The following is a 15020-nucleotide window of genomic DNA, read 5'->3' on the forward strand; positions in this document are numbered from 1 at the left end:
CATCAAAGTAGATTCCTTGTCTGGAGAAAGTTGTCTACTCTGAACACTTTAAAATTGTGATGCTGGGCTCTGTCATACACTGTTGCTTTAGGAATAAAATCTAATGCTTGCTCTGGAAGTGTATTTATTTTCTTTTCTTTCTTCAGTTCCTCTTTTTATAAGGACTGCCTTCTTTCTAGGAAGTTATTACTGCTATTTAATCATCCAAAAAGCATCTATAAAAAGAGAACAGAAGGTTGCTTGGCCATAAGTAGTATTCAGAGGATACTGTACCACACTAGTCCATTCACTGCTGCTGCTCCATTGTCTTTAAATAGCACTTTCAAACATAGAGAGGTAATATTAATATGTCAGAGGCTTCTGATCCTTGTAAAAATTCATATCAAACATCTGAATACACAAAACTGAATACATAAGACTTAACTGATGCTTCTTTTGTGGGAGGATCCAGAGTTAATAGCATTAAAATGTGCTCTCAGGTCCCTGTGCAAAGAGAAGGAATTAGCATATCTGGGGAGTTTTGTGAAAAAGGATACATTTCCTATTGTCACTTGAGTATAGAAAATCTAATTGGAAAAATGTCTATTATTGATTAAATAAAATTTTTCACTATCTGAAAACAGCAGGACTTGAAGCATAACCTCTATTTTCACAAAAGGCAAAGCAGAAAAAAATCAGAGCAGTTGTCTATAGTGAAAAATGAAACTCATTTATGTTTAGAAAAATGTCTAAAGATGTAAAACTGTGTTAAGATAAAATATAATGTGTTGTCATTTATTATGTTTCTGAAATAGAAAAATAAGTCTCCTGTTAAATTTAAAAAAAATAATTGAAATTAAATTTAAATTGAATTTATCATGAAAATGCTTAGCAGTTGTTATGTGAAAAGCACTTCTTTTCAGATCTGTAACTATACGTAATCTTTGCTTCTCTTCTTCCTTTCTAGATATTTGTTTGAAAGAGACGATGTCTTTGGCTGACAGCCTGTACAATCTACAGTTGATTCAAGAATTTTGCCAGGAATACCTTAACCAGTGTTGCCATTTCAGTCTTGAAGATATGCTCTATGCAGCTTCTTCAATAAAGGTAAAAAAAAACAATAACCCAAACCCTACTGTACACAGTGATGTTTTATTTAGCCTTTTCTTGGTTTACTGCTATACAGCTAAGCGAGAAAGAGCGTCGCATCTGTTGTGGTATAGTATGCAACACAAATTTCAGCTGCATGTAAGACCACCTTCCTTTGACAGTTAGGTTAGTCTAATAATAGTATTTTAAAAAGAACACTTATGAAAACATCTATAAAAACTTTGATTTTGTGCAGAATGATTTCACACTTTATATTCTTTTTTTATTACTTATTAAAGCAAGCATGCAATCTGTAATATTTCTATAAAAATGTAATGGTGATCTCTGTTAGTTTTAATTTGTTCAGGCTTTCAGATGACGGAATTTTAAAGCGTTGTTTCTGGAGTTACAACTCACCCACCTTATTCATTTCTATGTACACAGTGATAATTTTTAGGTTTTTAACCTTAAAGGTTTTTCACTTTTGTAAATGTGCTATGTTTAAATAGACTGCTTATTTTTTTCAGTTCACACATTTTTTTTTTGCTCTCCTTAGTAAATTTCATTGAAAAATCTAATGTTTTTGTGCCTGGACCTTTGTTAGAGCCAAAGCAGGTATTCCAACATATATAGTTGTTTGAATAAGTAATTTATCATTTTTAGTCATTCTAAGATTCCAGCCTTTTTAGAAAGAGAAAAAAAGCGTTTTGCTTGTTTTATCATTTTTAAAGTCTGTGTGGAAAGTTGAAGAGTAATTGAATTTATTTCCTAATTGCAACTCTTATTTTTCATTCTTGTGTTTCTTTAAGACTTTATATAAAACATTCTTCGTTTGCTTAAGATTCTTGTTGGTCTGCCTTTAGGGAGTGAAATATTATTTTTATGGAGTCAGCATATCCATTGTAGATGGTATGTAATTGGTTTCTAAGTATCTGGGTCACTCCACTGCTTTCTATGATCTTTACAGCAATCTCACAAGCTGAGTCACAGAGGCCAGAGCCTGAACACAGCTTTGTCGTCTCCTGTAGGGTTGAGCCCAATCCTTTTCAAATAAGTAATGAGCTACCAGGATGAGTAAGGGCAGTAGGATCAGGCCACTTAAGTCTAGACTACTTAGCTGTTGCTGTTTTGTTTTGTGTATGCAAAATTGTTTACTGACTGCTTTCAGTCAGGTTTTGGTATTTTTAGTTTTCAGATGCAGTGACCTACCCACATCCTTATAAAAAGAATGTGTATTGCAGTTTCTCTTGGTTTTTAGGTCTTCACTTTCCCAACATACAGGGGATTATCTTGAGTAGAATTCCTTCATTGCATTTTGATTATCTCCCCCTGCCCACAGATATCTAGAATAAATGGAATTCACTAATCGTCAGGTTCATCCATGACAGTTAATAAGGCCAGTGTTTTATAGTAGGTGTGAAATAATTCAAACCTGTATCTACTATAAAGCTTTGATTTAAAGAAGTGACTATATTTAAATATTTTATCAATATCCCAGTACCTCAGACTTTACACTTCTAAAATGCTACAGACTCATTAGTTTTGCTGTTTCTGAACAGTGTTTTTAGAGGGGATTAGGAGTTCTTTCAAAGATTTAGAATATTTCTAGAACTGAGAAAGCCCTTTGTGATCATGTTTTTACAAGTCGCTGTGGTATGGATGCCTGTTTAGATGGAAATGCTACAAGAAAGGCTGCCAAGTTTTTCTTTTAAACTTTGGCATGGAAACTCTGGCTAGTGCTATAAACTCTGTTCTTTCTGTGTTTAGAAATAATTTGCTTTCAAAATAAACTCAAAGTTAAAGGAGCACTTTGTAAGCTTTCCACTGTGTCTGCTGAGAGTAGCTTTTAATAAATGTATATATTCCCCTGTGAATTTTATTGTCACTTAAAAAAAAACATGTATTGTAAATAGATATTTTGAATGTGGCACATTAAAATGATTAACAGAAATCACCTTTATCTCGTTCAAGAAAATTTATGTAATTTTGAGTTTTAGGATTTATAGCAGAATGCCTTTGGGTGTCTGTGTTAATCAGCAAAAATCTGTTTATTTTCAGGGTGACTAATACTGCATGGTAGATGGCACTATGCTTTGGTTTAAAACTCTGTCAATCTCTGGTATTGGTGACAGGTGGTATGTTACAGGAAAACTGGTGATATGTTACAGGAAAAAGCCTCAAGGAAAAAATTACGATTGGGTTTTTGGAATGACAATGCTGTGCCTGGCGTGCTCCTAGAAATTACACTAGGTGCTCTGTCTTCATACTAGTCTTTGGGAATAAAGGGAGCAGAGGCGCTTTCTCTTCAAATGGTCAAGCAGAACGTGCATACTTCACATTCTTCACCAAGTACGCTGCATTGTGCTGTTCTGTTAACTCAAGGTGGATTGTAGATAGTATGCGATAGCCCAGAAATTCAGTGCAGGGCTTGACCAAGGTGATTGCTCCCACTTTTATCTTTGCCATCAAAAAGCACAGGAAAAAAAAGTCAAGTTAATGTAAAACTTCACTTAACAAGCTTTGAGAGTGTTTGATGTAGGCTCTGAGATGTTGCAGCAGATGAAACTGTTGGTCTAGTTCTGTTTTAGTACAGAAAAGAAATAGGCTTTGTCAGGATTTCTAGATAACTTCAATGTGTCCAAATCAAATGAAGTCAGAAAGAAAATTTGGTTTCCCCTCATTTGCCTGCTTCTCCTCCTCTAAGAAGAATACATTTGTGAAGTTCATAATAAGATGTTCACTAAGGTAGGGCTATGGATGTTAAAGAAAAAAATATCTGAACACATTCCACAGATGTTTGAGGAACCACCAAGTGGGCCTAATGGTTTCTTTTTGTTTTACTTTGAGACAGGGAAATAGCAAGTAGAGAGAGATGACCTAAAAATAATCAAAAAAAAAAAATCTGAATCCTCCCTGCCTATTTAACAACAAGAAAAGATAGAAAATCTTGGATTTCTTTTTGGTTGTGTCAAATTGCTTTTTTGCGCTCATCTTCCCTCCTCCCTTCTCTTATATGCAGTTTTACCTAAGGCAGGATTATTTAATGTTGTTCTTCACTTGTATCAGGGAGATGACACAGATCTGAAAGAGCTGTCTTAAGAGACATCTCATCCCATCTTGACATAGATGTGTTCTGCCTGTCCAAAGAGCAAGTTTGTGGAAACGAGAACTTGCATAAAGTGAGCACCTTCGCATGGAACTTGAGCTGCCTTGCAGAACTGTAGAGACCTCTTTACTGCTTTGGCATAACAGCTGACTAGCTCTGCAGTGTAATTAGTCAGTATGTAATATTAGCGGCTTGAATAAAGGTTTTTACAGAATGTATAATTCCTGAAAGGATATCGTAAGGGACATGTATGGTCCCTGAAGGGAAAGGAAGAACACTTCTCACATGTTGCTTTTGTCATGTGAGCTATATATTGAAAGCATTGCTAAAGGGAGGGGAAAAAAATCTTTAGTTTTGTAGTTTATTCTTGAAGCTTTAGATCATTCTCTGCTAGTTTATTCTTGTAGAACCATAGGGGTCAGACCTAGGAACAAGTTACTGTGAGGTAAATATCAAAGAGGTACTGAGAGAGATCTTGAATCATTTCATGTTTACTGTAGACGGAGAGCTCACACAGGAACTTGGCATTGGATCAGTTGACACATAGTTAATTATTACCTGCGATAAGTGTTCCTATATCTGAGCTTTTGGAAAGGTTATTAATTAAAAATAGAATGGACCCCCTATGAACAGCAGATAACTATTCACCCGTTGTGTTCACTTAGTCCCTCGCGCAGTTCACATGCTCGCTTGCTCGCTCGTTGTTACTGGGCTGGAGCAGCAGCTGGGAGCTGGTGTTCTTCGCCTGTATCTTCATCTGCCCAGCTGTTGATTCAGAAAGACAGAGTCATACTGGCATGCCAGTGGCTCTGAGGAAGGTGTTCACAGAAGTCCCTCAGGGGGTCTCTTATTTCATTAGGAATATACATAATCCTGTAGTCTTTATCTGCATATAGCAGCTACTGCCTTCTTGGATGTGGTGCGGGTTACCCAACCCGCTGAGGACGCTGGTGTGCGCTGGGGGCCTCGTACAGGTCTGGCCGACCCCTGGTATTCTGAGCGTATCAGTTCTTGTGGGTTCACCGGGACCACTGGTTTCTGGATCCATACTCGGGAGATTTTCACGTGCTACCTCTCAGCTTGTGCCTTTTCTCCCTCTGCCTGCTGCTCTCTGGTACCTAGAGAGCATTTTCATGCAAACTCGCCAAAAAGGGGCTTTTATTCAGGAGAACGAAAGCTTTCTGAATGTGAACTGAAACAGTTCTGAGAGGTAACTGCTGTCACTCATGTAAGAAGGGTGTTCCTCTGACCTAAATGTGGGCACAATTTTAAATTGTGTAGATTCACAGCTAAGCACGTGGAATATGCATCTTATTTTTGCACTTAGTTGCTAATCAGAGCACACAGAACAAGTACCTGCCTGGTCAAGGCCCAGGAAGAAATGAAGAGAGACTGCAGTGCCACAACTTCCTTTTTTTTCCCTGCAGAATATCTGGTGAATTCAATCCTGTCTTAGGATAAAATTGCATATAGGAGAAGGGAGGAGGGAAGATGAGGGAAAAAAAGCAAACAAATCTAAAGACTTGCTTTATATTTATTGCATATATTTATATTTATTGCGTATGAGCACAGTTGAACTTTCTGATGTAATATTGATGGTGACTTTGTTAACAACATGAATAAAAGCTATAATTAGCTCTATGTCCTCCTGAGGTGTGAAGAATACTGTTCAAATATGTCACATAAATTAGCCCTAGAAATTAACAGCTATGCTTTATCCACCAGCGTAGTGAAGCTTTCCCTCCAATCTCGATGAAAAAAACACTGCAGATCAGGCCATTTGCCCAGGCCTGAATTTGCAGTTTAAGTCCACGTGACAGCACATATGGACTCTTTAAGGACCTGGGAGAGCAACTGGCTGTGTTTGGCGAGGCAGTTAGGTATGTATGTATGGTGGGAATTAGTCCGGGGACCTGCTTCCCAGCTAGCTGGTTTTAGATGACTCCAGATCAGGAATGAAAAGGAAGATTCAACCAGGGAACGGTGCTTTAAGAGGAGACTGCCCTCCTGAGAGGGACCAAATGTTCCCAACTCGTTATTTAAAGGGAAGCGGAGTTGTTTCCTTTCGCTGGTGTTAATTGGGCAGTTGTCCCACCGCTGTGTTCTGCTGGGAAGTAAGGCACGGCTCAAGTAGTTGTGGCGTGCATTGATCTGTGGCAGGAGATACGACAAGCTTGCAGTGCGTGGATCGTGCACAGAGTTGTAATTTAGCCGTGTCCAGAGAGTGTGAAACACTCCAGTTTTCTTCAGTTTTGACACTTCTGTATCTCATAGCATATAAACTTTGGATTTGCATTTGAGATAAATTACTTCCCTGGCCTACTGAATGGAGATTTTAATGTGCATCATAATGTGAATTTTACAGTGTATTTTTATGACCATTTTGAGAAAATTCCTAAATATGAATATGACTGCATTTCCATTCAAATTGAGGGGATTCAAGCTTGATGATAAATGATTTGTGTTATTTGTAGTATATGTGGTTGTATATTTGTATTATGTGTTTATTATTCTCTAAATGTGCGGATCTAAAACCCATAAATATTAAAAGGGATGTAATTTATTTTAAGTAGCAAGATGGGGCATACTATTCCTGTGTTTTCCCCAAAAGTTTATATTGATTTAGCTAGTTTGATTTAAAAACTCATCTTGAGTCTAAAATTGTGGAGGAGGGAATAGAGATATGAAAGGAAAAAAATTATCTGTTTCATATAGATTCTTATCAAACAAGCTAGCTCATCTCTGCCTTTAATACAGAAGGAAGTAATCACGTTAGGTTTTATAGTCAGAATAGGGAAATCATGTTGTTTTCAAAAAAGATAAAACGAGGACTCTAAACAACAGGACTTTTATTGTACAGTAGTATTGTACAGAAGATAAAATAAGATAAATAATAAGATAAAATATAACCAGTAGTACATTTTAGTACATCCAACTAATGAACAACCTGCAAATAAGGTGGAAATATAAAACTGAAAAAATTAAATCACAATGTTTAGCAAATGAAAGTATATATGAAGCTGCAAGTCTGCCATCTGCTGCTCAGTATTTTTAACCAGTCTGAACTGTGTTCACAACTTAGTATTTTTTTAAATACTTTTAAAATACTGTTATGCTTCCGAATAGTGCTGTGTGTAAGTGCATGTGATAATCATGTGACAAGCTATTAGAAGCTTCGTTGGTATAATCAAGACAAAATCTCTGGAAATAACATCTGTGTTCTTTTCAGCCCTGGGTAGTAGTATTACTACAGACCCACAGTTAGTTTTTCCAAAAAAAATAAGATATTGATCCTCTGTCTTCCTTTTGATTATTATTATTAACATCCCCTTCTGACTACAAATCACTTGAGAGAAAAGGCAGGTTCCAGGTTACCCTCACATGTAATCCATGTGCTATATAAAGAACATCTTTCCCCTGTTTTCTGAGGCTTGGTCTTACTCCAGAGAAATACAGTAAAATACAGTATGAAATGCCGTCACTAAGCTTGGGTGCTTTTGCACCTGCCGAAGTCCTCTGTCATGTGAAAGACGCTGCCTGCCTTTCGTCGTGTTTGGGAGGAGCGCCCAGGAAGGCCTGCTGCTTGTAGCTAGAGCGTCGGAAAGGTCAACGCCTGTAGCCAGAGTGAGATTTTTAAAGTTTTGGTTTATATATTTAAATATAAATTGAGTACAAAGAATACATGAAACATCAACTGTACTCCTCAGTTTATTCATAGTCAGTGATGACCAAAGACCTGTAAGTATTAAATGGATGCATTCAGATACATGACAGTCACCTAGGCAAGTGTATTGATTGAGCTGAAACATATGACTGTGTATCTATTTTACACACAAAATGATTAAAAAAAACCCTGAAACTAGGCCTCTGCATCACCATCAAACATCTAAAGTAGCCTGAGTTTTAAGCAGGCTGCGCAGCCAGCAGTTTCATTTTTGCGTCAGGAAATACTGCCTTGGTGATTCTGGAAGCACAAGGCTTCTTTCATTAGCTCAGCAGTGCACAGCAAATGCTCTCAGAAGGAATCAGAGTTCTTCATAAAATAGTCGTACTATTAAACACAGCTTTGCAACATACAAATAAAAAATCAGAATGTTTAAATACAGTATTCTTTCATACAGGACAAAGCTATGACTAGAATGTTTTATAATTAATTTTTTATGGTAAAAAATGTTAAGCTAAAGAAGTAAAAATTTGAGGGGAGGGAAGAGAAGAATGAAAGTATTAATGGCTGGCATAGGAAAAATCATATTTTTTCTGAAAGGTAGGTCTGACTTTTCTCTTCATGTATATTGCTTTCCTAGAAAAATCAGCATGTGATACCAAAATGCTATGAATAACATTTTGTTTGAATGGAAAAGATTTTGCTATAAATTTTTCCTCATTCAATCACTGTTGTGCTGAATGAGCAGAGACAGGGTTTTTTCCTAGTCTATCTATAGCTTATATTTAATAACTATGGCAACATCTGGTATCTCTTCATCATATACTAAAATCTATGAGCAGCTTTCACTCCAAGAGTATCTCTTCCCTGGAGTGAAGGCTTACCTACACAGGAATATTCAGGAAAATAAGTCTGAATCTAACGTGACAAACAGATATTTTCAAAACTCTTTATTTTCAAAGTTACTGATAGAGAATTGAGGTGATCCATTTGTTACTACATGTTTTTGTTACAAATTTTTGTTTATTTTTAAAGATATTCCTACTTCTAAAGTCTGTGGTTTGTTTCTGGAAGAAAGTGATACTCTGTTTAGAATTTTTGTCAGACATTTTCTTGCACTAAGACTTTAAGGTGCACATTTCTAAGGAAATAAAATGAATATATCAATCAAATTTGAGGAACTGTAGTGAACTTGGGTGAAGCTGTAAAGGAAGTCTTTCGTAGACTGCATACAATTTTTAAATTGGGTACATACTTTGCAGGCATAAACCAGGTGTGCTCCAGTGTACAGTTAAACATTGAATGTGAGCAATCTTGCCTGCTTATGCAGGTATATATTTCACTGGAAAATTAATAGATGCATCACAGAATACAAAGCAGTTTTCTTCTCTATGCCTTTTTTAAGGAGATTCCTTATCACCAGTGGAAGACAGACTTATAACCTTACAGGCATGTGTCTGAACCAACCAGAAAATGTTTTCATTCAAAAACAACAACAACAACAAAATAGAAACTCTGTACCACTGACTTTACTTTCTCAGAATTTGTCTTATTTTTGTTAAAGAACTGTCAACTAAATCATTTTCTGTGTTCTTGCAACTCTGCAGTGTTAGCTGCTGTTCAACACCCCACATTCCTGTAATAGCCTTCAGAAAGAGCTAACATGTACATTGGTATGTAGGTCTTTTTTTCCCCATGGAGTTCTGTGGAATTGAATGAGTACATTATTTGTAAGTTTAAATTAAATTTTTTTGAAGACTTTACATGAGCGCTATTTCGGGACCCCAGCTGTAGTTCTTAGTCTGCAGCAGGGGTTTCTTGGAGCCCAATGTAGCCCTTATTGCTAACGAGGTGCTGGAAATCAGAAAAATGTCCCAGGCTCTAGTAACTGGTTAGGCAACTGTAGTTCATACGTATAAAGACTGCGCTATTAATATGTCTTATAGCAAAGTCTGTTCTTCAGCCACACAGAAAACGTAGCAGCCATCTCCTTTCTAAAGAGCCCAGTAAGCGCTCTCCCGATCGCAGCAGCGGGCACCTGGCGCCGTAGCCCGCCTCTTGCCGCAGCGGGCAAGAGCAGATGCCTGAGCAAGGGCAGAAGTTTCTTCGAGACTTTCCTCTGAACAAGCAATGAAATAAATTCCCCCTTTCCCTGAGAGGCTATTTTCACTTAATTTCATTCTCAAAGAATAATAAAGAGAGAGATAGTGTCTGATAGTTTACTGTAAAAATGCTAGCTTTGTCAAGCACAGAAGGGTTTATAGGACCGAATATTAAAGCTTGTAATTTTAAAAAGTCACATGAAAATATCCTTCTGGATTTCAACATTAGTTTATAAACTGCAAATGCTCCTGGTGTTATGTTAATTTCTAAAAATTAAACCATTAGGTCTTTTAATTTATTTTTTTCCTATCTAAGCTGCATGAAATGATGAATGAAAATAGCAGTAAATGGAGAAAATACACTGGATATTTGAAATTATTCAGTATTAATGACATGAAAAAAGTGGCTAAGGACACTTGCTTTTGTAAGTGTTGTTAGCTAGACATTATTGGGTTTTACTGCAAAGTGTTTTTTATACAAACTGATTTAAAAATTGTTTAATTATGTTTTCCTAATTTAACGTATAAGTAGAGGTTTGTGTCTTTTTGAGACTGGTGACATAACTCTGTGTGCCTGTTTGAGCCAGCTCAGGCCTGGAAGCTTGTTAGTCTTATTCAAACATATATTGATATTTCTGGATATGATGTCGTACTCAACCATATGGACTTAACAGCTCAGCTCAGTGATTATTTGGCCTCTGAACTCCTTTGCCACAACAGCCAACAAACCTACTGGTCTTTTTGTACCCATTACTGTAGCTCTTGTAGCTGAAACTGTTCCTCCTGCTACTACTGCCTAGCCTTATTTTTCTTCCCCGGTGATTTCCTTTGTTCATGGCACCAGTTGTGTCGACCTTTTCACCTGTTTTTTCCTCTATGTTCAAATCCGACAACACCCACCCTTTGTCTCTCGTAGCCGTGTAACGGGACCACCAGAAATGCAGAATCCCTTCTGTAGGTACATTAAGGATATATTCGGTGTGGATAGATCTTCGGAGCTAAATCCTTCTTCTAACTGGCTGATGATTTTTGTTCTGCTTTAAAGACTTGTAAATTTGGGTAGATCTTCACAAGTGTGGCAAAAAGCACCTGCCTGACACAAAGGGTCTGAGTCAGATTAAGAATTTTTGCACCAGAGTTTCTCATATGAAAAAGCTCAAAATGTTGTTGCCCAGCCTTGCAAAACAATGGACTTTACACTAATCTTTTTGTTGAAATGGCTAATCTGTTTTGACAGGCATCCATTTCTACCCATCCTGTGCCTCTCCACCCAGCCCCAAGTCATCGCACTTGAGCATATGAGCATTATGAAGCATTTCAGCTCAAATGGTTACAATATGGTCAAATTATAAGTATTCGATAGTTGGTGTTATGGAATATATGCCTGTGCTTGCATTACTTATTTTCTAAGTAATCAGTAGAGAGGAGAATGGAAACTAGATGTGATACAGAAACATATGCTGAATGCTGTGTAACCCATCTTTTTGCAGTTAAGGCTTGTATCTTGACATAAATTTATCTTTTTTGTAGAGCAACTACATGGTGTTCATGGCAGAACTGTTCTGGTGGTTTGAAGTGGTGAAGCCATCATTTGTACAACCTCGTGTTGTTGGGCATCCCCAAGGTAATTATATTAAGAATTATTTTTAATATGCATGTTTTTAATATGTATATGTTCAAATTGCCATTGTGTTCACAAATATAGTGTACATTTCAGTTAACAGGATTTGGCTGTGTACCACCCCCTCAAAGAAGGAGAAACATACTTTTTCTTCGTATTAATCTTCATCACATCTCATAAATCATAAGTAGATTTTGTTGTTTATTACAAAAAAAATCATTTGGGTTGTTGTGGCATAATCACTTGCAGATCTTCGTAACCTAGACAAGCCTAGACTCCATTTATGCCCATGCAGCCATTGCAAATGTAATAAGGAGCCAAGAACAAAATTTAGCCTGAGGAACTTGTATTGCTGATAAGAAGGTACCAAGAGAAAGGATCATAAATTTGGGGAAAGTGGGCAAATAGTCAACTGCAGGCTTGCATTTTGCATCTGGGTGCAAAGGCAATCTTTTGTCAGAAAATTCTCAAATTTAAAAATCCACCTCTCAAGTAGATTTTGAGATCTGTTAGTGAGTGCAGAGTCATGGTAACTCAAACATTCATACAGTAATGCCATGACTATCTCTCTGAGAGCTAGGAAGATATTTCCATTGTGTGGGTTTTTACACCTTTTTTTTTCTATTCATGTGCTTTATAACACGCAAACTAGCTGATTTAAAACTTTTTAACATTTCTGACTAATTTAAGATACTGTTAACTAATTTAGCATATGACCAAAATAATACTTTCTAGCTGAAAAGTTGGTTTAAGGGTTTGGGCAAAAAAAGATTTTAATCAGAAAATTTTCTTTCAAAAAAAATCTTGTACACTTTTAATTTTGTGGCTCTCTTTCACTGTATTATTTATTATTTCTTCCCTTGTCTTCTCTAGTCCTTTTTTCATTCTCCATTCCCTTAATCAGTGACAATAACGGAACTTTTGATAAGTCAAGCTGAAAGGAAGTGACTTTTTAAAATTAAAAAACAGAACCAATGAAAATTCTTAAAATCTTTGGAAATTATTACTTCAGATTATTTCAGACAGCTTTTCTAATTTAGATTTTAACTGAATACTAAACTATGATAATTTGAGCTCTGTTCTTCCTGGCAGCTGAACCTATAAAAGATGCATCTTCTGCTCACAGTTTGAATGCTAACAGAAGAAATTATATGGATGGTCCTTGTGGTTCTGACTTCGTAGCCAGGTAATGTCAGAGAATCATTGGTATTGTTTCACAGTCTTCTCCCTTCTATTCAGAATCAAAAACGGTTTTTATTTAATTTTGATGCCTTTTTGTCATATTCAAGGATTGAATTACCAAATATAATAACTAGAATTTGGGGAGAGCAGAGCAGAGTTCAGCTACTCCCTGTCCTGTTCTGCTGCATGGCAAGCAATCTACAGTTAATGCTCGCCACCTGGACAGCACTCTCTTGTCTTACCAGTTTCAAAAACAACACTTACCACTCAGCAGAGAAGTACCACATGGCCTCTTTGTCCCCCTGAGTTTTAATGTGGGGCTGCTGAGCATTGTGGTCAAGGAAAATACCCTGTTCAGGATCCCCACTGTAGCCACCCTAAGTCACTCAACATTCAACAAACACAAAGGCAAATACAAAACATGGGTTTATGCTACTGCAGTAAAATTTAGGACTCTTCTAGGCGGATACACAAAAAAAAAATTTTTTTTAATGCCTTTTAGCTACTCGTGCTTTATTTTAGCTTCAAGAGGTTCTCTTTATTTTATGCAACTAAAAACTTGACAGAATTGTTTTACAGCTTGGTGAGGTAGGGTTGAAGCCTTCTCCTGACCTGCCTAGCTGTGTTGTGTTCTCTGATCAGGATATTGATCTGAAGACAGGCTTGTATTTGTATATCCACTTTCTCCTGGAGGATTTCACTGAAAGCCCAAACTTCTGTAAAATTTGCTGCATTCTGTTAAATGTAATAATGTATCAAGATACCAGTTTGATTCTTGACATATAAACATGCTGTAGAAGCACTAAGAATGGCTTGGTACTTAGAGTACAAGTTAATTGTTACCCACTATGTATAGAATTGTTCCTGCAGTCCCTCCTAAATCCCTAGGAGGATTTTAAATTTCAGGATATCACTCCTATAACATAAATTGAAAATCTCATTTGAATTTTGAAGGTGCAGGTCTAATAGTTCTGGCTAGAACCAGTTGTGGTTGTAATAGCTGTGCACTAGCCACATTTGGGGGTCATGGACCAGCTTTCCTTTAATGATCCGATGTTGTATAGTCTTCAGGATACTTATTTACATAAAGGAATTGAATTTATTGCCACTTGATTGGACTCATTAGCAGAGACTGCTGATCAACAAAACCAGGAGCAAACATAAATTCAAACCTACTTGTGATATGTAGAATCAGAGCTGTAGTCTCTCAGGATTAGGATTAGGAGTGTGTCAGAGGCAAATATATCTAAGTTTTGCTGACAGCTACAGTGGTCATTAACCAAAAGTGGCTGTCTGAGACTTAAGTGGCTAAAAGTAGCCTAGGAAATATGTGGAGGGAATCGCCAGCAATGGGAGAAGGACCAAAATGTGCTTTTATGATAGTGTTACCCAGAGACAGCCTAGCACACAAACCTGCTGCCACTCACATCCTTGACTCTGGATATGTAGCCTTCAAGCCATCAAATGCATGGCTTGGTTGCAAATCCAACACCTTCCAGAATTATGACATATGTTACTGAATATTACAGTCTCAGAATGTGCTACCATGTTTTAAAAATTTATTTGGTTTTACTGTTTGAAATGTTTTTTGCAATATGGTAATTTCAAAGTTATTTAAATGTAGGCATTCAAAGCAGTGGAATGTCTGCTTCAGGAAAAAAACCTCATGAAATACTAGCGCTTGGCGAGTGAAAAGCTGGAGGGAAGAACTACAAAATTTTATTCTAGTTGTAGTGCACCAAGATATCAAAACGACAGTATACTCCTGGTATTAAGAAACTGATATCCAGTAAGAAGTTTAGTTTCTTAACACAACAGAAGAAATTGTTGTCTGGAGAAGCTGTAGTCAAATACTGAGTATGAATTTTTCAGATGAGAAGCCATTGTTATTGTAAGTTAAAGTTTGTTCTGTGTATGTGAAACCAAAAGAGTTTTTTTCTGAATTTGTGGTTAAGTTTCCAAAAGTTGTAAACAAAATGAACTAAGATAACAGCAGACAAACTACTGAGTGATGGTCTCAATCTGGCATGATTATGTTGGCACTTAATATCATGAAGGTCAAATAAGGTAAAATAAATACTTTTGATGTGACGAACTTCCCAACTATTGTGAGTGTCAAGGATCCAGAGCATCTGCTTTACTAAATAGGTTTTGCTTTATTTGCATTTTTTGTAAATATATATAAAACATTATTTTTAGTATTACAGTTTTGGAAGCAGTATAAAATGTTCTGTTTCCCTTGTGTTTTCTAGCTGATCATACAGCTAATAGGCAGAA

General features: G+C 36.7%; 1 protein-coding gene across 5 annotated transcripts in view; it reads left to right on the plus strand.

Annotated features, from left to right (window-relative positions):
• Positions 1 to 15020, plus strand: part of CAMSAP2 (calmodulin regulated spectrin associated protein family member 2) — a 97832-nt gene that overhangs the window by 64675 nt on the left and 18137 nt on the right. For all 5 annotated transcript variants that reach the window (XR_010884838.1, XM_067300795.1, XM_067300796.1 and 2 more), the window contains 3 exons: positions 947 to 1086; positions 11471 to 11564; positions 12654 to 12747. Coding sequence is in view for 4 of the 5 variants with exons in the window: in XM_067300795.1 (XP_067156896.1) it covers positions 947 to 1086; positions 11471 to 11564; positions 12654 to 12747 (328 nt within the window). In the remaining variant the exon portion in view is untranslated. The remainder of the gene's footprint in view (positions 1 to 946; positions 1087 to 11470; positions 11565 to 12653; positions 12748 to 15020) is intronic.

The sequence above is a fragment of the Apteryx mantelli genome, chromosome 8 (genome assembly GCF_036417845.1).
Source record: "Apteryx mantelli isolate bAptMan1 chromosome 8, bAptMan1.hap1, whole genome shotgun sequence".
NCBI classification, from domain to species: Eukaryota; Metazoa; Chordata; class Aves; order Apterygiformes; family Apterygidae; genus Apteryx; species Apteryx mantelli.